The sequence below is a fragment of the Anopheles funestus genome, chromosome X (assembly GCF_943734845.2).
Source record: "Anopheles funestus chromosome X, idAnoFuneDA-416_04, whole genome shotgun sequence".
NCBI classification, from domain to species: Eukaryota; Metazoa; Arthropoda; class Insecta; order Diptera; family Culicidae; genus Anopheles; species Anopheles funestus.
Genome location: NC_064597.1, coordinates 3,947,582 through 3,973,545, shown reverse-complemented (window position 1 = coordinate 3,973,545; position 25,964 = coordinate 3,947,582). Strand labels below are relative to the sequence as shown.

General features: G+C 44.3%; 2 protein-coding genes across 3 annotated transcripts in view; both read left to right on the top strand.

Moving 5' to 3' along the window:
* Positions 1-218: 218 nt before the first annotated feature.
* Positions 219-3,057, top strand: LOC125774736 (apolipoprotein D). Its single transcript, XM_049444912.1, has 5 exons — positions 219-338; positions 1,973-2,182; positions 2,255-2,510; positions 2,605-2,761; positions 2,880-3,057. The coding sequence occupies exons 2-5, from the start codon at positions 2,042-2,044 to the stop codon at positions 2,992-2,994; spliced, it is 669 nt and encodes a 222-aa protein (XP_049300869.1). The 5' UTR covers positions 219-338; positions 1,973-2,041; the 3' UTR covers positions 2,995-3,057.
* Positions 3,058-12,148: 9,091 nt separating this feature from the next.
* LOC125762668 (uncharacterized) overlaps positions 12,149-25,964 on the top strand; it is a 29,779-nt gene continuing 15,963 nt past the window's right edge. The window contains exons 1-2 of one of the 2 annotated variants that reach the window (XM_049425057.1): positions 12,149-14,583; positions 20,910-20,983. In XM_049425057.1, coding sequence (XP_049281014.1) covers positions 20,933-20,983 — 51 coding nt within the window. In that variant the 5' untranslated portion in view covers positions 12,149-14,583; positions 20,910-20,932. Of the gene's footprint in view, positions 14,584-20,089; positions 20,984-25,964 lie in introns of those variants that run through there. The other variant, XM_049425050.1, reaches the window with a different exon arrangement.

The window sequence follows — 25,964 nt, the reverse complement described above, 5'->3', positions numbered from 1 at the left end:
TCGCGCTACACCCTGTAGTATTACAAGTCATGCAATTTCTTTGAATGAAACTACTGTGCCTCCCATATTTCAAGAACGTCTTTTGTTGGGTATCATACAACGTTTTATGCACGTACACCAGATACCACTGCTCTTATCGTTTCTCGCTTCTCGTAAGAGAAACTATCGCTTTATCGCTTTTTTTTCACGCTGTGAGAACAAGCAGAAACAACATCCATCCTGATACAGCGCAGCATTATTCAGTTTTAATTCTGCCTTAGGCGAAACCACAGCTATTCTCAGGAGACAATTTGTTGTGAGTGTTTTACAAACTCAAGGACATTGGATAAGCATTTGTTGTAAGTATCGAGATGCGTCATCGATCAAATCGCACCACATCAACCTGCCGCAAATTTTGCTACAATTTCTCGACCAAAACTTTTCCAAACTCCATTATGCATTTGGTTTGCTTCGTGTTTTTTGCTGCTTTTCTTTTCCATTGTGCATCGCCGCAGTACTTGTGATTTCCGCCCCAAAAAAAACCCCCCTTAATGTTGATTTAATTAATTTGCTATTTTTTTCCAACATCAGTTTCCCTTTGCTTCAATTTGCGAGCATAAATTGCTTCATAAGGCGTCAAACAATAGCGTCAGCGCATACCGTAATGCTGTAATGGTGCGCATACGTTAATCTTTCTCTCATTTGGCCGGATGTTAATTGACGTTTTTCGAAGATAAACACATAAAACCAGCGAACCAAAAACTCGTGCAAACTGGCCACCAGCATCAACGGAAGGGTTTTTTTTTCTTTCGTGCGTGTGTGTTTGTGTAAGTGTGCGCAAAGGGAAGGGAGGGATGAAAAGGGGGAGGGATGGGGGGGGTGCGTTTTCGCACCGAAATTTTCGCTGCCATCGTGTTTTCGCTTCCTTTTATTTGCTGCCCTGCATTTACTTTTTGCTTTTAATTTCTTTTCGAGTTTGTGATTGTGTGTGCACACACGTGTGTGTGTGTGTGTGTATTTTTTAATTCTTCTTACGTTTGTTTACTACCTCGTGAAGGTGCTGGAATGTTTCTGCTTTCGAACGAATTTACCCGATACGATCTGGCCAATAATTTTACCAAAGAAAGCAGAAAGAGAGAGAGAGAGGGGGGGGGGACGAGCGATCACAGAAGTGAGACAGGAACATTAAAAGAAAAGAAGGCTAATGGAGGGCAGGGGGGGGGGGGGGAGTAGGGGAGGGCCTTGGAGGAGCGAGAAAAAAAAACAATCTCATTCAGATCTAAAGGCATCTTAAAGGCAGGGTTTTGGTCCGGGCATCGAACGCTAAGGGTGAAACTCCCGGAGAGTCTCCGGAGTTCACCAAAAAAAAAACACCAACAATTCGAAAATGATTTGCTTCATTTGTTTTTTCGCCAATCAAATAAAACCGCACAAACATTACCGATTTCGTTTGCGAAATGGGCCTGAAGAACGGAAGAACGAGGTGTTGCGCGGGGGGAGCTTGATAGAAGGGATTGTATAGCCCGAAAGGAAAGCAGGAAAAGTCAATCGAACTGAAGTAGCCCTTGAAAATCAACCTTCTCTAGCTGTCAGGGCGAAAGTTCCCCGTTTCGCGAAAGGAAGAAAATATGGTTTTTCTACCACCTTCTACGCTGTTGTGAGCTCCACAACTCCCTCCTCCTTCTCCTCCTCTCGGAGTACCATCTCCCGTATCTTGCTTTTTCGTTTTGTCTTATTTGCTGTGAGGTAAAGAAGGCGCAACATGGTGCCATCATGATCAGGCTTTACCTGTATGAGTCCCCCCTCCCCCTCCTCAAGAGTAGGTGAGGGTGGGGGGGGAGGATGAGGAGCAGGTGAATCAATTGAAGATGTTGTGTGCGATGTTCAATTAGGTAGCGTTTTGCCAGCGGTAATTCGATACTTCTGCCGTAAACGTCTCGTCCGGCCGCTTCAACAAGATTACTACATCCGGTGTACCGTACTGTGCTTGCAGCGGAAAACGGGTGCGTGCCAGCTGGAGATCGGAGATCCAATCATCTACTCCGCCTGCCCGCAACAAAGTATGATGCGTGGAAAGCGTGTGACGTTCTATGAGCGGATAGCGTACAGCGGTCTAATAATAGCCCTGCTGGTAACGCTCTGCATCGACGATACGTACAGCCAGTTACCGCGTCGACGCACCCGTAATGACAAATGCCCAAAGGTAACGCGAACGTCCCGATCTCCGAAAAGTATGGCTAAGGATGTGTTTTTTGACCATTTCCCCCGCCTGCAGGTGCGAGCCATGCGCAACTTTGGGCTGAACGCGATGATGGGTTCCTGGTACGTGATACAGTACTTCGCCTCGACGGAGATGTTCCCGGAGTATGGATGCATGCGCAGCTCGTTCGTCACCTCGGACGGGTTTGTGACGATGAACTTCACCTACGTGTTCCTGGATGATCCGGTCGCCACATTCCAGCAGGGTAACATTACCTGGATCATACCGAACTATGGGCAACCGGCTCACTGGGTGCACGCTGAGAGCAGCTGTGAGTATTGGAGTCGTCAACCAGACGGAGAGTCCACACTAACTTCACACAACTTTACGCTGTTTGCGGGGTCTTTTTGGGGGTTTTTGGTTAGATGAAGAAATTTACAACACCTACGTGATCGACACCGACTATCGTACGTGGGCGCTCATAATGCACTGTGCGGAGAAGATGAAGTCGCAGAAATACCTGTCGGCGCTGATGCTTGCCCGCGAACCAACGCTCGGCCAGAACGTGATCAATTTTCTACGGTAAGAATATCTAAGGTCTCTCTGTGTCGCTGGTTTTTTGTGGTGTTTGAGGATGTCCTATATGTACTACATGTTTGCTTTTTGTGGTCTCTTGTGTCTTTTTGTTCCCACGATCTAGCGAGAAGCTACCACGGTACGATATCGATGTGGAGAACATGTTTCCGATTCCTCAGGAAAACTGTACCAGGATGGGTACCGATGCATACGCATACTACGCGTACAACACATCTTAAGCTGTTGAGCTTAGCTAGCTGTTAAGATTAATTTTTACAAAATAAAACGACACACAACGAATCACGGGAAATCCCATTTTGGAGAATTATTAATTTGATCTCTGGCTGCGCACCGTAAATTGACTTCTACGGGGACAATTTCTTCCCCGTTCCATCACGCGGGTGGTCAAGATTTAGCCCCGAAAGACCGGACAGGCATTTACGACTACGGTAGTAAACATGATTAGAAATCGGTTTTGATGACTATCGAAAACCGTCCGGCAGAAAGTGGAAGTACCGTACCGGGTACCTGGGTAATACACCCGATCGGGCTGGAAATCGGTAAGGCGAACGGTGACATACACACATACGGGTTGCAACATTTGCCGACTTTTGTGATGCATCTGGCAGAAATCAGTTTCACCTGATTTGCCACGGTACCTGGTGGCGCGGTTTTGCGACTTGCAGGTCTCCTCCTCTTCTCCCCTCTTCTCCCTTCCCGTTTTCTCTCTTCTCTCCCCGATATCACACGGAGCACATGGCGAGAAAGTCGCAACGAGCTGCGAGAAAGGAAAGTCTCGCTGCAAAGAAATAGTGCGCCAGGGCCACCGAATCCCAGCACCGGTGGAGAAGTCTGGTAATGTGGAGAAGAAACAGTGGAGGGTTCTTCAGAGAACGGCTCCCTTTAACTGGCGACATGGATATCGGTAGGTGGGTGAGGTGGTTAGGAAACCTTCACATAAGAAATAAGTCAAACAGGTACTCCATCAAGTGGCCGTTTTTGCCGTGTTTTTAATTCTTAACCGGTCACCCGGTATGGATGGTACTGGTACGGTACAGGATGGGCGGGAAGGCAACAAACCCAACCTGAAGCACCACCGGTAAAGGAGCTCAAAAAACAGACATAGCGCACTGACGCGCTCAAATGGACAGGAATGACAGGACAGGCTGGAGGCTCCTGCTCCTGCTGCTACTGCCCGGTACGGTTGGACAGGTATATCTGTCCAGCCGACCCGAGACTTCCACCATTCCATTTCTGAATGGGAAGATGATGAAAAAGTAGTCAAACAAGAAAATGATGAGAAGAGAACGGTGTGGAGTGGCAGAAAGGCCACTCATATGCGCCAGACCATTTTCTAAGGCAGCGGGACGGGATGGCGCATCCCGCCTGCCCGGAACGCTGTTGGGGGGGAGGGGAGAGAGAGAAATAAAACACACACACAAAACGAAACGACGAGCTGGCGAAATGAAAAAGTGGACCCCAAATCGGCCACCACCACTGTAAAACCAGGTGCGCGCAGGTTCGTTTGAGGCGGCAGTTTGCAGGTGCCGCTTCAAAGCGTGCACAAAATGCGTACGTGCCGACGGTGAAGGTACTGCAGCGGTGCATCCTCTTATCGATAAAAATAAAATAATATAACAAGCTTCTACCCCCCTTTGCATCCCGGTTGCTTTGGTTCGTCTTTCCTCCCCATCTTCACGCATCTTCAGCCAATTTTTCCATCGATCTTCCTGTCCCGGTTCACTCCGAGCCTACCGGAGGCGAAACCTAGCGTAAAACCTTAAAAGCGGATCTGTCTTGTCCGGTTTCCGTTTCAGTTTTGGTGTCTGCGCCTATCATGCCACATCCACCATCCTCATACCCTCCGACGTCAATCCGCCGGCTTGCATGTCGAGCAACACTATCGAGAAAGAGAACGAAACTTTTTTCTCCTCATTTTTTTTAAACAGGACTTTATTTATCGCTAATTGTGGATGTTTTGTTTTCGTTTGATCTGTTTGTTGTCTTTTGTTTTTTTTCTTTTTCCATGCTAACCTCAATTTTGAGGCCACTTTTTGACAGACGCTAGTAGATATCGTGCTCATATATCAGTACGACGATTGACAGCCGTCAAACGGCTTCACAAATGAACTATTAAAAAAAAAAGACTTCTTGCTTTTTGGATGCTTGGTTTTGAAAGGCTTTCTCCCGTGGGAGTTCCACACGCTTCCAAGCTTGGGTGCATTCTTGAGGAGCACTGTTCTAGCAAATCGTGCCACTATTCCTGAACGCCGTGGATGACGATGCGTCCTCAAGATCTATTGAATATATTAGAATAATTCTCCAAACATAGTACTCTTGTTACGAATCTTCAAGATTAACTTAGCAAAAGAGGTGTATTAATGTTACCAAGAGTCAACTGACTTTGTCTACTAGTGAGATACTTGAAACCAATCAATCAAGTTGTATGATACCGAAAGAATTCAAGAATTGGAGCATGTGAAGAGTCCAGATATAGGAGACCGCTCACTAAACCTTTCGGCAAAAGGCGCAGAGGAGCACAGTGAGCTCGTTGACTGTATCAAGAGGAGCTTAAACTGTCGAAGACCTGATGCGTATTGAACGGGAGTAGCCTTCGCCCGAATTTCCTGGAAACTGATTCAGTGAGGATGAAAGGTAATAGACCACCGTACTAGTCTGAAACACACATCGAACTAGGAATTTCAATAGTGCCTCGATGTCTTCAGAATATTGCGTAGATGGATGTGATCTTTTGATTTTTATAAGAATTCTGAGGACATATCTCGAAAAAGAAAAGAGACTAGGATATCGATATGGCGCCTCCTCAAAAAGGGATCAGAAAGGGAAGGGAAGATTGCACCAGAATGGATGATCTAGTGCTTTCAATACATCGAATACAATGTAGACTCTAACTCTGGATAACGCTTTGTTTGTTTGACGGACTCGGTGACAGTTTGTGTCAAAGTCTCAGAGTGCGTGTTTTGCATAGTTTTCTTCGGCAAAACGATCCGATGAATTTACTCCTTACCGTACGGAAATAGTTTGGTTCCGTTTTTTTTTCTCTTGGTGTTGCTGCTGTTGTGAATTCCTTCTTTATTTTGACGGGACGGTTCATCCGGTGTCCACTCCCAGCCGGGCTGGTTGGTTGTATTGCAGGTATTGGCGCATGGAATTTAACCGACACCGACAGTGTGGCCGACCGATGTTTCGACCGTATGCGGATGCTCGTCATTCATGCCCGAGGTCGTGTTTCGACACTTTTATTTTGTGCCTTTCGTAAAAACGAGCTCGCTGGAAACTCTGACCTCATTTGGTGGAATCCACTTAACGTCCACAAACTCCCTTCTCACCCAACCGGAACCCTTCGCTACTCTTATTAGCGGCAAACGGCAGCATCTGCAGAAGCGGTGGCGGTGTGAACGGTGACTACGACAACGCGCGGCATGCTCGGCAGTAAAGCCGAGGCTCACTCTCACTCTTCGGCAAAACTTCACTCGGGTGCTGACAGGTAGGGCAGGCTCATCGCGCGCGCGCTCGATCGCACACACATACACACGTCTTAGACTTCGCCCGGGAAAGGGAAGAGCGAGAACCCGGGGGAGCGGAAGGGTGTAGTACCCTTTACAGTGACATTCCATCGGTTTTCCCCCTGTTTCCGCCCTCTTCCTTTCGGCCTAGGCTGGAACTTGGCGAGGAACTTTCATACCACCTCACTCACACACAACGTACGCACTCTTTCACCCATTCACACAGCCTCTCGTTTTCTTTTACACACCCCATTTCTCCACCAAGCGGGTTTGTGGGCGGGTTGGTGGCGACGGAGGGGGGGTTGTATTGACGGCGGGTCTTGTCGGGTCCAGCCTGGTCAGTGGTACACACCGTCCGACATCCCTGTCTACTGCTCCTATCCATGATCCTAAAGCAAGATGCGTCCCGGTAACCATATGCGATGGGAAGCGTGTAGACGGGAATAGTAGAAGCAGTCAAATCGATAGACACCCGGGGACACGGGCAAATGGAACGGGAAAGGAAAATATTTGTGACTGATTTCTTTTTTTTTTCTTCTCCTAATGGTATTTTCTTTCCCTTTCGTTCCGTTCACTGCAAATCTTCCCATCCCAATGGATGGACGTCTTTCGGATGGAAGGAAGGGAGGAAGGGCAGACGTAGTCAGTGAGTTTCGAGGGGGGGGGGGGCAAAGGGATAAGGGCAGAGCAAAGGAACCGGGTGAGGGGTTAGTGAATGGGTTCAAATCGGAAACCAGTCACCCCCCCCCCTCCCACCCCCCCGGGGGGTCCCAATCATCTTCACGTGGATCACGTGCACGGGTGTTGTGGTGATACGCGCGCGTCCGAACCCTTTGCCACCTCGCGATGTGTTGGATGCGAAGCTATGGCTTCTGCACTTGACTAATGGGTTTCGAATCACTGCAGGTCCGGCATGTTAGATACGCGCCGCACACCAAGCACACCAAGAAGAGCCGATCTTTTCGTTTCCCCTTTCCTCTCCCCTCCCCCCCCCCCCTCCCTCCACCCCTCCTCTCTCCATCCTGGTGCATCAAATGCAGTTCTACTTCACCATATCTTCCTTTATCCTTTAGCTTTTTTTTGTTGTTTTGCAGCCCGTTATCTCGTTTTCTGAAACCAATGAACCGATCCGGATCCGGACCGTAAATGGTGCTGCGTCTAGGTGTTTCTGGGGTGAAACGAAGCGCAAACCCGGGATGCCGATGCCGACTATTTGCGATAGGAACTCAAATCCGGGAGGAAGCTCTCTAATGTCTCAAAAACTTGAGGATGTGGAGGAGGAGGAGGAGGGAGGGACGACTGAGGGGGAAAGGGGCAAAAAAAGAAAAGTCATAAATAACTAAAAATAGCATTGTCCACCATTGGTACCGAATGGAAGTGCAAACCGCTTCTACATTCTAACGAGGTTTTTAATTTCTCTTCGGGTGTAAAGACGCGCGTGTGCATCACCGATAAGTGACTGAAACAAAAAAAAAAAAAGCCACGTGTGTACACAACTTATTTTAATGCAGCCATAGTGTTTGGGTCCCAGATTCCGTCGCGCGGTTTCTACAGAGCAAACATTGGTTTTTTCTTTAAAATCAATAACGTCACCATTTTCGTTTAACACCAACGGGAATGTAGACTCTCAGGGCTAAGGTTGTTAAGTTCGGGTGCATTTGTGTAACGGGCACACTGTGGTAGAAAGACTTCTGGAGTAATATGAGCTTACTGTGTTGCGTTTGTTCAACTCACTGTATTTTTATTACACATTTTCGCACAAGACACCAGGAAAAAATGTAAAACAAAAAATTGACGATTTAATCTTTACTATAAATTCTAATAAATAAAGCTGGGATCGTCAAACTTTCTGTAACATCGTACAAAATTGAATGTTATAAAGCGTTTCTAAATAAAACAAAGAAGACAAGTACCGGGCAGGGTAACAATGAGGTGCGAAATACATAAAATAGTAATACAATGCATTGGTAAGGATAAACCAGGAATTCGCATTCATCATCATCATCCGCTAGGCCGAAAGTGGCCGACCAATAAAATGAAGAAGCGAAGGAAAAACCGAATTATAACAACAACAGTAAAAGTAAAACAAAAAAAAACCACAGTACAAAAGAAAACGAAAACAGCGAAAAAGAAAACTTGTAGAAAACTGGTCAAAAAAGGGAAATGAAGGTCTCTGGAATGTGCGAAAGGAAAATGGGAAAGAAGCGAAACTGAGGAACGAGACGGGGGATGGTAGGGAGCAGAAAAGAGAAACAACAACAACAAAAAAAAACCGTACAGAAGGGAAAACATTCACATGGGGCCACACTCACCTGGCGGGCTCCTATACCAACTGATCCGATCGTATCGGCTCTTTTTTTTTGGTTTTTCGAACATGAAGGGGGGGTGCGGAAAAGGAACCGGAAAGGGGGATGTCAACCTACTAAACGTGAAATGTGAAGGAAAAAAAAAGCTGAACAAGATGCGAAGGAACGCGGCTGAGCAGCAGGAATCAGGAGAAGAAGAAAAAAATCGCCACTCACACACAAAAAGCATCCCGCGTGCCAAAATAAAAACGCGAAACCTCCGAAATCTACCACCCCTTCCCCCCCTTCCCCTCTCCCTTGTCTTCCTTTCCCTGGGGGCAAGGTGCGAGCGAGAGAGAAAATGCATCCGAGAGGAGGGAAACAAATTGCCAAAAAACATTTTCGGGGCCGCGGGAAGAAAGTCACCCCGGCCCGGGCAGCTTGTGAGCTTGTGAGCTGAATAAAGATATATAAAACACGAAAATAACACTATCACTCAAAATTGGCACTTTCCAAAAAAAGAAATAATAATAGCAATAAAACGGTACGAGCATTTCTCGTTAGCAATTCGCCGACTGATCCCATCAGCCTAGGGATTGCCCGTTCACTGATGGTTACCGACCGACGTGGTGACACACCCAATATATACACGCAGATTAGGCTGTCGAGTAAAGGATCTACTCTGGTGGTGCAGGTTCATGCGTGTGGATATGGCGAGTTCCTTGAAAAGAATCCAATATGATAGATGCCATTGAGGCCATTGACAATACGCTTTTTAGTGAGTCAACTCAGAGTGAATTATTATTAGGAGTCAGCTCGTTTAACAACTCGTTACGGAGTCATAATAAATACGGCATAGTGTAAGCTTGTAGCCTTGATTAGTCGAGTTGCAAAAAGAGTAAATACGTGTGTTGAAACGAAAATGTGGGATTTTTTATTTTTTTTTAATTTAATCATTATTTGAGTGAAAAGAAACTCATTGCAACCAATTGGCATTAAAATAAATCAATTTTAATTTTTTTGCAAAATTTCTCAAAAAAATGGCAAGGGGTACCCCTTATGAAATTTTCGAGTAGAAATTTTTTTGAAAATTTTTTTTCGATTTTTTATTATTTATCTTATTTAAAGCATTATTTGAGTGAAAAGAAACATATTGCAACAAATTCGCGTTAAAATATATCACATTTATAAATTTTGCTAAATTGCTCAAAAATGAGGAAAATTTTACATTTTCTCAAACAGGGTAAGGAACTTGGTTCCTTGATTAACTTCTGGTACAGACATCTGAGGGCATGGCCGTCCAAGAAGAAAATGTAGCCATTGGTGCCATCTATCGACCACAAGTTAAAGATTGGCGATCCGTTGGATACCGACCGAGTTATAGGCAAAATTTGGTGCAAAAATTAGAAAAATTTTACATTTTCTCAAACAGGGTAAGGAACTTGGTTCCTCGAATAACTTCTGGCACAGACATCTGAGGGCATGGCCGTCCAAGAAGAAAATGTAGCCATTGGTGCCATCTATCGACCACAAGTTAAAGATTGGCGATCCGTTGGATACCGACCGAGTTATAGGCAAAATTTGGTGCAAAAATGAGAAAATTTTTACAATTTCTCAAACAGGGTAAGGAACTTGGTTCCTCGAATAACTTCTGGCACAGACATCTGAGGGCATGGCCGTCCAAGAAGAAAATGTAGCCATTGGTGCCATCTATCGACCACAGGTTAAAGATTGGCGATCTGTTGGATACCGACCGAGTTATAGGCAAAATTTGGTGCAAAAATGACCCTTAGTAAATTTTCATTTTTTTGATTTTTTTGATTTTTTCATTATTTTTCACTCTTTTTTTTATTTCAATCATTATTTGAGTGAAAAGAAACTCATTGCAACCAATTGGCATTAAAATAAAACAATTTTATTTTTTTTGCAAAATTTCTCAAAAAAATGGCAAGGGGTACCCCTTATGAAATTTTCGAGTTGAAATTTTTTTGAAAATTTTTTTTCGATTTTTTATTCTTTTTTTAGTTTAAAGCATTATTTGAGTGAAAAGAAACATATTGCAACAAATTCCCATTAAAATATATCACATTTTTCAATTTTGCTAAATTGTTCAAAAACAGGGTAAGGAACTTGGTTCCCCGAATAACTTCTGGCACAGACATCTGACGGTATGGCCGTCCAAGAAGAAAATGTAGCCATTGGTGCCATCTATCGACCACAGATTAAAGATTGGCGATTCGTTGGATACCGACCGAGTTATATGCAAAATTTGGTGCAAAAATGAGGGAAAAAGGTAAGGCTATAGCCTTATGAAATTTTTATAATTTTATTTTTTTCTATTTTTTTATTCTATTTTTTCATTAAAGCATTATTTGAGATTTGTTAAGATATTCCTCGAGATATATTATTATAGCGAAAAGATGTGCATGCCTTGAATTTCAGCGTACATCGAATACTAATCAAAACTATTCTAATTAGTCTTATCAATCATGTTTTTACTTATTTTATTACTAAGCTGTCAAAATCTACGAATCCATGTATATCAGGTACTGGGTAACTTGGGGACTTCCTGTACTTTGATGAGATTTAAATTGAGATCTGCAATGCTATCTGTCCGAAACCTCAAATTTTTCCCACTGTACAAGGGTATGCGTAAATCCGTAAAACCACAACTAATGATGTCAGATGACACAGGATCTTGATCCGGATCTTGGGTTAACGACCTGCTTATCATTTCTCGCACATACCTGTGCAACAACAGTGCGGAATTATTCAGTGGCCTCAAAATAATGCATTCCATCTAAAACCCGGTACGGATTCCAATCTCGCACCATCCAAACCGACTAGCGAGACCACCCCAACTACGGCATTATCTTCACCGGTGATCCAGTAGCAAAGATGGCCGGTACCGGCTGACAGCACAGCAGCGGGAGGTGCGCTTGATGGGGGAAGAAAACACCCAGACAACAAACAGCTCCACGGAATTCTAATTGGTTCGAAAGTGGTACGGACAAACTGCTGGGGTTGGACAGTTTTATGTCTGTTCGCTACCAACTCCCATTCCACCAACGAAGATAGCGGACACTGGTGGTCGGACTGGTCACCAGTTTCGGGACTGCATCGAGATCTCACATATACCCCAAAAAAAAAGAAGATTGAGATCATTTTCCGGTTCCGGCCCAAGGAAAGCGAGACCTACAAAACTGGATCATAATCTGTTTGCGTTTGGTTATCGCAATCAATCGGCACCGCACTGTTTTTTGGGAAGGGGGGCATTCGTCATCGATTGATGTATACCTCCACGGACGTTAGGGTTCGCTGGCTGGGGAGAAATTTTCGTGTACCGTTTCCGGAACCGTTTGCAATCCAAAGTGTGGTGGCAGTTAGGTTGTTTTTATTTTTGCAGCACATCAAAACGGTACTGCAAAACCGACCCAAAAATGAAAAGTCCGGGTTCGTCACAGCTGTGCCGAAGAGTGTCGTGATGTGCAAACACCCGCGCAACATCCCAATATTCAGGTCACCCGGTCGGCCGATGCATCGGGTGCGCAATTACGAATTCCGGATCCGTTCCTGTGTGGACAAGCGTGTAAATATTAGCCGTTAAACGGTTGTTTTTATGTCGCGCCTGTACAGAGGACACCAACCGAAAGGGCGGAAGAGGAGAAGGAGGAATATCATACGTATGAAAGGTTCCTCAGGCTACCGCTTTCATCGCTCAATTAATCGGTAGGATTATTTCGATAAGCTTATTTTACTGCAATCCGCCTTTAATTGGTACTTACCGCCATACCAGGCTCTAGCGGCTTGTGGGGAAGGACGAGCTTCATTTATTAGCTGCACGTCAGGTGAATGCGCTCTTGAATGTTTCCCTGGACGTTTAGGTGCACATTAGACGGGCTAATCCTTACGAATGGGGCGAATACGCGTGAGAACGTTTTGCAAAGACATCTCGACGGCGAGAGCATGCGCAAATGCCCAACATCTGCCGGGTCTTTCCTTTGATGATAATCGTCAACTTCATAGACGACTTTGAATTGGATGTAAATGCAGAGTTGATATCATCATCGACTATATACGTCACTCCAGGTTTCCGCAGTAGTCCTAATAGGGCATGAAAAGAACTCTGTATCATCTTCACCAACATTCGTGCAAGCAGCAAGAATTCACCAAGAACACGAAGAATTCGAATTCCTGACCTTGAAAGTTCTCTGGAACTGGGTTATGAACGATCTCAGAACTCCCGAGCAAGGGTAAAACGGTTTAAACCTGTTTCAGCGCCAGAACGAGATCTGGTCACCATAATGTCTAGAACATCTGCCCACCAGACCGCACACCGCATGAGCGAGAGAACTTTCTTTTTCGCTTTCTTTTCCCTATCCCGTTCGTAACGCGTTGGAGAGCGAAATGTACCGGGGTTACGGTTAAGATAGGGCAAAACCTGCCGAAAGGGTCAGGTGTGGCGAACTGCTGGCGTAGAAAAGAGCGCAATGTGCGAAGCTGCGTACGCATGCGCTTCTTCGTTTTTTCATTCTTTCTCTTTCTTTTCTCTCTCTCGGTCTCTCTCTCATTCTTTACTCTTCGATGTAGGCTTTCATACGCACTTTTCTTTCGTATCTCGCGGGAGGCTCGTCTCAAGTGCATGTAGACTCCACCGGAAATCCACCAACTTCAGATGATATACATCTCTTTCTCTCACACTCACATCTTCTCTCTCTCTCTCTTCCCTTTGGTTGCCAACGCTTGGGAAAAGAAAGCCAAAGCGCAAGCTCCAGTGGCTGAAAGAGTCCGCCAATGTGATGCTGTTAGATACAGCCGAAGAAGAATGAAATGGCGAACGAGAGCGGTTTTGCTTTCTTTCGAACAACAACAACCGCAACAACAAAAAGCCGGGATCGCGATATGAGCGAAGCCTCCCGGAGAATGACCACGTGTGTTTGCTTCTTTTTTTTCTTCTTCTTCTTCATCTCTCTCTTTCTCTCTCTCTGTCTCCTCTTCTGGTAGTAGCCGGTGTATGTGTATAATGTTTTTTTTTTTATTTTTGCACCAGAGACTTCGATGCCCCGAAAGCGAGCAGACCGAGGTGGTGAACCGACCGAACAGCACGAAGAAAGTCGAAAGAGAAGTCACCGTGGTGTAGGAAGGAACGGACCAGCATGAGCTGGAGCGAAAAGGGCAGATAAATGCCGTGAGCCTATTTTCGGGGGAGAGGTGGCTGGATTTGAGGTGAGGACGCCTATTTTAGCCTGGTGGGTTGCGAAAGCGTACGGAAGGAACGTGGCGTTTGGTGGTGATGGTGGTGATGGTGGTCCATACATCATCATCTGCGCCTTGGTAGCCAGCCGGACTCGGGGGCTCACACGGATCGACTATAACGCTGAAAGCAAACAGGTGAATTAAACATTCTGCCATAGACAACCGTGGTGTTCGGACGCGCGGGCTACCTAAATCGCCAAAAAACAATCGCCGAGTTGTGGGTCCTGGTGCCCCAGTCAAATACATACGGGGACGCTTATCAGCGTCACACTACACTTTGCGGGACAAGCGCAATCTTTTTTTTTTTGCAACAAACAACAACCGCAACAACGCTTCAACGAAAAGCGTGGATGCTGGGCTTTCCCGTGGTGTTTTGTTTTCAAATTGACAGTTGATGTAAGGAGCGTGAAGAACGGCATCCTTCGTGTACTATCCGAGTACTAAAGGTGTGTAAGTGTTAGTGAGTGTTAGTTGCCGGTACGTTTAAACGTTTTCTTCGGTATAAAGTGTCGCTAAAATAAAGCGAACCACAATCGGATATTCAGGTGGCACCCGGTGTGTTGTGCAGCTGTGCCTGTAAACTAACATTGGTGTGATTTGAAATTTAGTAGTGTAACCGGTGTGAAGCGTAACGGGCGTAACGCTCGTGTGTATACGTACGCAACCAGTAGTTTATCCTTTCCCCGTACGCAGCCACGCGACAGTGACAGTTGAAGCGTAGTTACAGCGGTACGCGTTAAACCAGTGAAATAATAACAAGGTGAGAATAAGGTGAATCCCAATGTGTTCGCGTACTCCAATATTTTGCTCTAGTTTTACCGGTTTCTTGCCTGTTAACAGTGGAGATTAGATTCACCCAACAGCGTTTATTCGATAAACAGAAAAAAATCGACGGCGGAAAGAATTTTACACTCTTTCCATGCTCTTTCCGCATTGTACAAACGCACACACCCGCTTGCATGTATTGCACACAATTCCGAAATTGACCGGTCCTTTACCGTGTGGTGTATGGCGGGTTCGTCGTCTATCAACAATCAAATCCCTTACCGCAACCTACAGCAGCCTTCAACCTTACTAAAGCTTTTTGCGTGTGCGCGCGCGTGTGTGTGTATGAGAGAGAGAGAGAAAAAGAGAAAGAGAGAGATAAAGCTTGCAATGCCTGAAGGGTCGGTGCCCTTGCACCAGATGCATCATTCACTCTGTGCAGCTCAGTATGACTAAAAAAAAACGGGGCGTTAGCAGCCTTGGAAGAACTGAACCCGGCGGGAACTAAACTGAACTTATTTTTTTCTTCCTCCTTTAGTATGGGGTCATCGCACACACGCTACTTACAACTGAAAGTGCAATTTGCAAAATTAGTCGCACGATTTCATCACCTTATTGAATGTTTGCATGGGAACGTGTGTAATTGCCGTACCATCGGCAACGCACACAATAAAGCATGTGTCTGTGTGACTTTTTTAACCCACGGTGAATGGGGAAAAGATGAGCTGAAGGTGTGATAATAAGAAGAAAAAAAAACACAAATCATGAAGTGTGAATTTTATTTTCGGACGAAAAAAAAATGCTTACAAACTGAGTTCAATCTAATAAATCCAGGCAGTGCGAATCGTTACTTTGATTCTTTGCTTTTACTTTCTTTCTTTATTATAATAATCTCTCCTTTCGAGAAAAAAAATTACTAGCGATTATCAAACCTGGATATTGCTGGAAAATTCTGCCAATGCAGAAGAAATTTTAAATAAAAACTAATTTAAATGAGACAGATTATAACCGGACAAATCGATTAATTTGTCAACAGAAGACAGGTCTTTATAAAATAAAGTAAAATAAAAAAAAGCTACAAAATATGTGTCACCAACGGTATGGGGTGAAACCTTCTGTGCACACACGTAGTCCAAAAATTCATCCACTGCAAAGAAACGTCTAATACCTGCAAGAAAAAAAGGAAGAAAGATTTACCAAAAAAAAAACAAAAAGCAAAAAGAAATTTTAGGGAAGGAAAAAAAACGAGGCTAATAAGTTGTGCCCATCGGAACCGTACCGTGCCACCGATTCGCCACCCCATTAGCTAATGTTCATCAGAAAATTCCGTTGATTAAAATCGCTGTTTAATTTTAACCAGGAAACCGTGAAGTTCGTGCTGCTTTATACTACTGCTGCGTTGCCCATTACCTTTCACTGTAACCGAGGGGGGGTTTTGCCGGTATAGATGAAAATCATAAATAATATATTTCAAGTGGAATGTCTGGAATGGAAACCCCACACCAGCGGTACATTTAGTATCTGTTTTGTGTGCATGTGTGTGTGTTTTATTTTTTGAGGTTAGTTCATTAATTTGTACATCCGTTATCGGATGCGCTAATGTTTTTTTTTGTTTTGTGGATGCATCGAATGAGCGTAACGGCATGAAACACAGGAAGCATTATTGGGAAGGGAACGCACTGGCATCAACCGTGCACATGTCAACATTCCGCCACCAGGTTCAGTGGTGCTGGTTGTTGGTCACTATTCCAACCTGGCGTGTGCCATTGCTGCTCGGGCAGTAGGTTAGTAAGCTATCGGTAAAGACCCGTTTTGGCGGTTTTACTTTGGTAGCACCTTTGGGAGGGAGGTTCGCACACAAATTGGTGCTGGAAATGAAACTTTTATACATTGTTTGTAGTGTTTTATCGCATTACACTAATACGCTTGAATGGGAATGTTTTTCAAGGTTCGTCGCCTACTGCCGAATGCTGTCTTTCGTAGGATTTATCCCATTTTGCTGATAGATGGCGCTGTATCGATGATTGACACGTTGTTGATAGTAGTCGGGCACTATCCCAAGCGAAGATGGGTTTAACCCTGCACACTTTAACCCCCCTTCACAAGTACACACTCTCGCTCTCGTTGTATGTAAATTGGAAAAATAAACAAGAAGTTGAATAGCTAAATCCAAATCTTTTAGCTATGCCAACATCTTGCCAAGTTGCCAATTTGGATGTATTTGGATGTCTTTAGAACAAATCACTCCCACATATCTTCACACACACAGACACACACACATACAAAACACACACAAACACCCGGTTGTAGTACAATGTCCTGGTTGGTCCTATTTGACCGATGTTTCACGGTTCGCTGCTCGTGGAAAACTGATCACATCGTGGTGCCGGTGTTACGCAGCAAGACATCGGAATGGTGATCTACCGGCACAAAATCCATATTGGCACCCAAATCACGTCCTCCGCTAAACCAAAAGGGATGTACAGCAGCAAACAATAACAACAACGAGGGGTAGAGAAGCAACACAAAAAAAAGTACAATAACGCTTCATAAAGAACCCAATAGAAAAGAATGAAATGAATGAATAATAAAATGTTCAACGAATTTCGGGAACCCACCGCTGTACACAGCGCGCACAGCGCTTCGTTACGCATGCAGCCAGCGTCGGGCATGAGCACAAACAGTGTATAAGAGTGAGGTGTAAATCGGTGCTGGTGTTAGCGCGAGTGCGCGCTTGCCTACGGTGTGACCGATCATTTCGGATCTTTTTACCACCCCTTTCCCCCCGGGCTACCCGTACGGCGAGACCTTTTTTGGATCCGTTGTGCCGGATGGGCACCGTCCGTCATCGGATGGGCCTGGATGATTAGCATGCAGGGCACCAGTTCTGCCCCCGGGGGGCCGGGAACGTACGCGCGCCTCCGGGGGACGAAATCAGCCCGAGGAAGCGACAAACTTCCTGCGCTACACACCGGTTCCCTAGATGGATGGATCCCCACCCCAAAAAAAAACAAAAAAAAAACTATCGCTCTATCGGCCACGACCGTAATGGCAGCGGATGCACACGAATGGGCACGTACCGGGGAATGTTTCGAACGGCCCCGTGCGCTCGTTGACAGGTGATCGGGTGCGTGTTGCGTTTGCGCACGATAGCTAGGCTAGGACGTTACCGTCAACTTCATACAACCCAAAATTGGTGATTCAGACAAAAATGGATACCCATTTGTTTGCGAACTAATTGCTAACGGATGGTGTAACTTTGTTTAACCAAATGCAGTATCAAACTGCCACTGAACGAAAAAAAAATATGAGCTTGCAAAGTGTTTCTCTATCGAAATTGCTTTCTCTACCGTAACCAGTGATTGTACCTCCTTTTTTTAATATCACTTTAAGAAATGAAATTAACTTACTTGAAGGAAAAATTTAGAAAACAATTATAAGTGTAAAATATACAAAAACTACACATAAAACTTCTTAAACAGCAAAAAAAAAGTATTTAAAGTGTTTGCGATTCAAAAGACTTCAACGACCAATAAGATGACGAACCTCACTAAAATTGAGATTGGGCTTATTAAATAGCAAAATAAAACTCTATTTAAAGTGTTCGCGATTTAAAAGATTTCAACGACCGATAAGACGACGAACCTCAATAAAATTGGATTTGAGCTTCTTAAATAGCAAATAAACATTATTTGAAATGTTTGCGATTCAAAAGACTTCAACGACCGATAAAGCGACGAACCTCACTAAAATTGGAATTTAGCTTCTTAAATAGCAAATAAACACTATTTAAAGTGTTCGCGATTCAAAAGATTTCAACGACCGATGAGACGACGAACCTCAATAAAATCGGGATTAAACTAATTAAATAGCAAAAAAAACACTATTTAAAGTGTTTGCGATTCAAAAGACTTCAACGGCCGATAAAGCGACGAACCTTAGTAAAATTACTTTTTAATTAAAAATAGCCGCATTCGATAGCAAATCAACTACATTTGACAATTTCTAAAATTTCACCAAAAAAAAAAGAAAACATGTGTTACATCTTGTGTCACTTCGAACCAGTCAATCGAATACGATCACTTTTAAGCCTACTTTTACGCACCTCATCATACACATTCGCACGCGTACCGGACCAGGACGGAACGGGTGCAAAGATGTGCGAGGATCGAAAGCGTGTTTCGGTACCATCCACAAGACGAAAGTTGCATTTCTTCCTTGCCTGATTTTGGGCGACCCTCAGGCCTATTGACCTGCAATCGGACCCGTTGTGCTCGGGACACAAGATTCGCACAACGCAAGATAGCATTATGTTTCCGTTCCTCGGCAAGGGGCGAATGGCGGGAATGTGGCCAAGAGGACGCGTGTGTCGCTTTCAGTTTTGCTGGAAGCAGCAACCAATAATAGGAACGAACAAAAGCGAGTTAACAGTTCGGGCATCACCCCCGGGGGCATACTTCGGCCGTTTCCGTTTCACAAATAAAAAAAAAAAAACAAAAACCTCCGGGCAACCGCGACCGAAACGGGAAGCGTCACGTGAGATGAAGCAGTTTTCGGTTGCCCCGTTCGGGAATGTAACCGCACCGCACCGCAGGCCGCTGCTGCTTGTTGCTGAGAAACGTTACGCTGATTAGCGTTTTGGCAGCGCGCACCGGCCCCGGACGGTTTGGCATACCGACGGAGCGGGAAATTTCCTGGCGAATGTGGGCACGTACACACATGCTGCTGCTATCAATACCATTCACCCCACGGGCGGTCGCGGAACGTTTTCAGGATGTCTGGCAGTTGTGAGTGATGCTGCTGAACGCTGGGACCGGCGCTGGTGGTGGGATTGTGTGGAAAGAGAAACAGTAGATAATAAAACCCTTTCACCAGGGTGATGGGTTTTTCGGGAGAGACGTTGGGAAGGAGAAAGGGAGATGATCAAAACATCGCTGGAAATGGAAGAAAAAGAGAGAGAGAGCGAGAGATAAACGATCGAATTGACGTCGTTTCACTGTGGATGTTTCGGATACGGAATACTCTCACTGTCGGTATAATAATCCGCTCAAGCACAATTCGACTGTTTGTTGTCTAATGTTGTCTAACCTGGAGAACATTGTTGAGATTTATTTCCGGGCATTTTTAAGAATATATTTAATAATGCAAAACAGAAAAAGAACAAGCAATACCTCAGGTAGGAACTGTCACTGTTACAGAGAGTATGATCAACGGTTAGGAATTTATTTTATTTGAAGAAGAATTCTTTGTGGACATTCTTCAAAACATATCAGTTATGTACCAAACCTTCTTAACTGACATATTCTTCATTTTGGAAATTATTTCTTCGAGAAAGGAGAGAAGATTCCACAACTACTTTTGAATATTCCACTTCAACTTGAAGAGAGACTAAAAATCCTTGGTCTACGAAGGAGAACTGCCTTACAAAGGTTCCCCTTTTGGCCAAATTGAGACCAACATCAACTTAAAATCCGATTGCAGACAATGTGTCATTAAGATGATAAATTATAGAAACCATGGTTAAGGTTCAGCCATACGAACATGCGGCATGCATACGATTATTGTATGCAGGATGCGCTCAATGCATTGGCAAACGGAAATCGTTTCGTCCACCGTTTGCCGGAAGACCTTGGATGGTGACATTAACGTAGGGGCGCAGTTAGCAATTGTTAAAGCTACTTCATACCGAGCGATTGCACGATCTGCAATTACAAGGCGACGCTTCTGTCATGAGTAGATGCTCCATTTGCCCTGTCTCGTCTACGGAGACTTTAGACAAAAAGTTGCAAACAAAATGTTTTGCAGCGTCATCCGTTGATACAAGTGTTTCTGGTGTGTAATGGCGCTACTAAGAATTGTTGGAAATTCTTCGCTGACTGACATCTATCGCGAGCTGTCCTGAATTGAACGACCGCACGTTAGTGTTCGCCACACTGTTACTCTACGTAATCGATCTTTTCTTGTCCCTAATTCAACTAAATGAGAGCATCTAAATAAACAAGCAAATTGTGACAGGCATATCTATTCGTGTCAGGGGGTACCTTTGAAGCAGATTCTACCCCTTTACTATGCGTAGCATATTCAAATGGATGGATGGAAATTTTTGGGATAAATGTATTCCCTTCTCTCTCTCTCTCTGTCTCTCTCTGTCTCTTTTTTTTCTATCTTTTTATTTTTACATCTGAAATAGCTATCTCATACTTCCACATGTACATCCACAAATTATTTTAATTTTATATTTGTAAAAAAAATATTTAAAAATATAATAAAACCTCAAATTTCCATTCCAATAACACTTTGTATTCTTCTCTTCTTCTACAGCCGGTTCACAGCAAAGATTGAGCATGCGGCTGACAAGATTATTTTACTCAACGTTACTGATAGGAATACTGCAGGTAGGTGACAATGGCCAACACTTGGCCTGTGCCGCGCCATCCTTCCCCTCATACCTTCTTCATCCTCAACTCCACATCTCATGCAATCTCAGTACAATCTTAACGGTACACGCAACCCGAGTTTTTCGGGGCACGTTTCCTCATCCTCACACACCGTACCTATGGGCTATGGGGGGTTGCAACTGTAACAACACGTATAACTCCATATTTCTCACAAACCTCACCTTCACTAACCCAAACGCATGTTTGTCTTTATTTCTCTCTAACTGTTTTACCGCTGTTCGGCCCGCGCTGGGAGACATTGTGTATGATGAGGCAACAGAGCAGGTACCTCAGCAACAAGAATACCAAAAAAACAAAACAAAAAAAACACTCAGCAAATAAAATCCAGAACATGTTCTAAGAAACGGTGCTGCTTTCGGTTTTGTTGACGCATGGAAATGTGTGACGTTCTATTTTACACAACGTTGTAATGTATATTCTGTTCTTAAAGCTACAGTAAAAATGCCCAAAGATTTTAGAATTGACGATGAACAGATGACACTAACTCGAAAGTCACTCGTCAATGTCAAGAGTTGCCTATAAAGACCACAGAATGATGTTACCATTTTATAACTTCGTTAACTTGCGGTGCATAAGCGGTGATGTACCAAAATGAGGTTTTAAAGAGAAATTCTACTTCAGCTAGAACAGAATTTGGAGAATTCTGCAAACTTTGTCACTTGATCTTGACAGCGTGTTATTATACGTCAGAATTGAATTGAGTACACCTGTCATATTGCTCAAACATGTCAAATCGCTTTTACAATGTAGTTTTGATAAAATCTACCCAGGATTCCCAACAAATATAGATCACGACTCTTTTGAGGCCTGACACTCCAAGTTACTGAAGGCCGCATGCCCTCCCGAGAGATCCCGAGATTGGCCCTCAGCTGTCTGGCTATTCTTGCCATATAAAAAGTTTGGAGATCCCTGATCTAGCACACAAGGGGGTTCTGAAGCTGTAGGAGTTCTTGATCTGCAGGTGTTTAGGTTACTTGGAGACTTGGAGATATTTGACACTTGCAAAGATCAGTTCTCCAAGCATCAGTTCTTCACTCCTTTACTGATATCGCGCATTCTAACTTCAGCATAGCTCGAATCCCCCGTTGCTAATCTAATGTGTCAAGTTGTATATCCTTCGTCTGCCGTCAGCCAACGCCACCGTACTCCCGGAGGGGGGAGTTTTTTTTTATTTCGGTGAAGATGGATGGGCCGGACCTTGCTGTCCACTTTCTTTTCCACCAAACGAGACGCTGCTTCGCCACTTTCGAAACCATCCCCAGCAGAAGCGACTTGCTTGTTCTTCTGATCTCTTTTCGTGTATGTGTGTTTGTGTGTGTGTATGTTTCCTCTTACTTTTTTTTTGCCACCGCTCTAGGGCAAACCGGGCCACCCTGTATGCCCCTTTTTGTGTGTGTGTGTGTGCACCGTGTGAGCGAAGAATGGTAAGGGACACGTTCGGAAAACACCGGTGTAAGATCGTGGACCGAGAAAGTGCGAGAGAGAGTAGACGAGACGTAGACGTGTGTATGTGTGCGCGCGTCCGCGGTTTATGATGCTATGTCGGTGGCCCGGTTCCAGTGCCAACGCTGGCCAGCTGGTTGACAAGCTTTAGGGAAAGCGATATGACGGGACGGAACACAACAAACGGAACGACACACTACATTAAGAAGAAGAGAAAAAAAAGAAGTTCCCTGCAGCGCCAAAAGGGGTGGAATGAGAGGAGAAAAAAAAGCAAAACAACAACAACAACAACAACAGTCACTCAACAGCATAGATAGTAACTGCCGGTGATAGCTTTCGCCGGAATCTAGCTTCTCTTAGTGCCTGGAGCTATCAAATTGTGCCGAATGTGTACGACGGCTCCAAAAATGTTTGCTCCCCCCCTCCCCCCTTCTGTCCCGATTGTCCCCCAAACACAAATGAAACGGAACGGAACAACAACAACAAAATCCAAAAAAACAAAAAAAAGGTGCCAGATGCGTTTGGCCCCAAAATTCGAATTCGGGGAGTTTGGTTGAAACCTGTTGATCAAAAGGGTGCTGACCAAGCCAACGTCAGCGTTCTTGGGCGTATCCCAGCACTGTAGACAGGGGGGGAGGGGTAAGGATAAAGGCAAAAGGAGTCCGTTGATATGGTGTTGCTCCTATCTTGCCTTTCTCGTGGCCGCGGCCAAAAAGGGCAAATAATCGGCCGTGGGCAGGGGAAATCGTCTAGTGTCATTCGGTCGGAAACCGATCGGTTGCACTCTCGATCACTTCGATCGGTTCTGATTACCGACCGCTGACCTCAAAACAAAAAAAAACGCATCCGAAATAGATGTGGGAGAGTGATGGAGAAACGTGGAGAACCGGGGGGGGGCAGGTAGTTATGGGAGGGGTCGTTTTTATGATCCTCTACCACCCTGCCGGAAACGAAGAAAAAATTGTAGGGTTTATAAAACAGCTAATAGAGTGAGTGATGTGGTATGTTAATTATCGGCGCTCGACTGATCCGATCGCCACACTAAACCATTCGATTCGATCTGTTTTGTACAGCAGAATGTTTGGATGTAGAAATGGATGAAAAAAGTACCGATACTTTGCTTGATCGTTCCTTTACGATTATTTCTTTTTCTCATACCACGCTTTGCGATCAGATTCAAGCCGGTTGCAAAGTGCCGGCTCGGTTCGTTGCTGGTTAGAAATTTCGTTCCTTTTTTTCGTAACATATGCGACAATAAATAGGACCACTTTTTACAGCAGTAACTTCACCCTAGTCACAAATCAAAAACATGACTTTACTGTAGAATAATTACAACATATCTATTCTTTCTTTTCACCGAAAATCGCAATCAATGTGTAAGAACTCAACCCAACGGTATAAACATAATAGCAGTGTGTACTTCTTAGTGCACTATAATTGATGACATTGAGGTCAATTAAGATGACCAATTAAGTGAAGTAGGGTTTATAAAACAGCTAATAGAGTGAGTGATGTGGTATGTTAATTATCGGCGCTCGACTGATCCGATCGCCACACTAAACCATTCGATTCGATCTGTTTTGTACAGCAGAATGTTTGGATGTAGAAATGGATGAAAAAAGTATTGATACTTTGCTTGATCGTTCCTTTACGATTATTTCTTTTTCTCATACGACGCTTTGCGATCAGATTCAAGCCGGTTTTAAAGTGCCGGCTCGGTTCGTTGGTGGTTAAAAATTTCGTTCCTTTTTTTCGTAACATATGCGACAATAAATAGGACCACTTTTTACAGCAGCAACTTAACCCTAGTCACAAATCAAAAACATGACTTTGTTGTAGAATAATTACAACATATCTATTCTTCCTTTTCACCGAAAATCCCAATCGATTTGTAAGAACTCAACCCAACGGTATAAACATATTACCAGTGTGTACTTCTTTGTACACTATAATCGATGACATTGAGGTCAATTAAGTGACAGTCTGTGTCAAATTAAATTCTAGACATTATTATGTGCTCCACATTCATTTTAAATCTCTAGTTAGATACCGATGCAGTACAATAAGCGAACCTCGGAAGAAAATTATCACACTGCTACTAAAAGGTGAAAACGTTTTGGTTCATGGAAAGCAGCTGCTAATGAATCTGGAACGTTGATTTTTTTTCGTTAGGATGACCAAGCCGTATTTTACATTCATGCGTTCACATACAACACACATCCATACTACTATACTGTACTATACTTTGACAAGTATGACATTTCACTCAATGCACAAGATGCTCGTGTATTGTGACATTTGGTCCATGCGGTCGGTTAGGCGAATATTTGTACGACATGTTTACACCGACACCCTAGTACCGTTTGGCAGTGGCCAGTAACCCCACCCGAAAGGTGTGCAATGCGTAGCGCTCAAGCTCAACCAACCCTTCGTGCCATCCGACCATTTTTGGCAAAACTGAACACCTTGCCACTCCGCACCACCGGAGCCTCCTTAACGCGCACGCATCGTTGGGAAAGTCGCGAAATTCCCCTGGGAGCAGCTTTCTCCAGTAGTAAAAATAAAAAAAAACACTAAAAGGAGAAGCAGAGAAAAAAAAACATTCCACCAACACCATTCGAAGGGCTGCGTTTGTGTCGCTTCGAACGGTAATTTCGACGCTTCGGGCAAAAACGGTCCCGATGTTGCCCTTTTATTTATTTCGTTTTTTTGTTTTTTTGCTTGTTTTATTCTTCATTCGCGACGATCCTGTGCGGCATTATCATTGCGGCCGCGCAATCTCTCGGACATGCCCGTTTCCCTGCGGTTTTCCCATTGTTGCCGTTTGCCGCGTTACTTATGTTATTGACCTATTTTCACACGATTTCATTTTCTTTCCTTTTCGTTTTCGTCGGCACGCACATGCCCTATCCTGGGTCCGCCATCGTCACCTCGGTCCGGCGGTACCGTTGTATGCGGGATCTTTAGTTTTCGCTTTACGCACGTGTCTTACTCTCCATTTTCCGCACATGGTAGTGTACGCAATCACATTCTCGCGCTTTCCAATTTTCCTTTACGCGTACATGTGTGTGTGCTTATCATCTCACTTTCACGACTTGTCAACCGACCATGTAAAAGGGTCCCCAATCGGTAGGGATTAATATCGAAAATTTGTTTTTGTTTTACTTCTCGCCCCAAAAACACAAGAACTAAACGCGCTAAATGTGCGCCGTTCTTCAAGGTGTCCTTTCAGGGTATAAATTCTTCATACATACACACGACCCACACAAGCACCAAAAAAACACCAATGTTTTCCCTCTCGCTCCGCCCCCTGTGCTTAACAGCAGCTCCAAGACATCCATTATCATTTTCACATATCACTTTCATCACTGTTTTTGCAGATCAATCATCCTTTTATGTCATTTGCTTACTGTGAAAAATCTTCACGACTTAAGTGCAGGAAGGCGTTGCAGGTAAGAAGCCTAACAGTAACCCA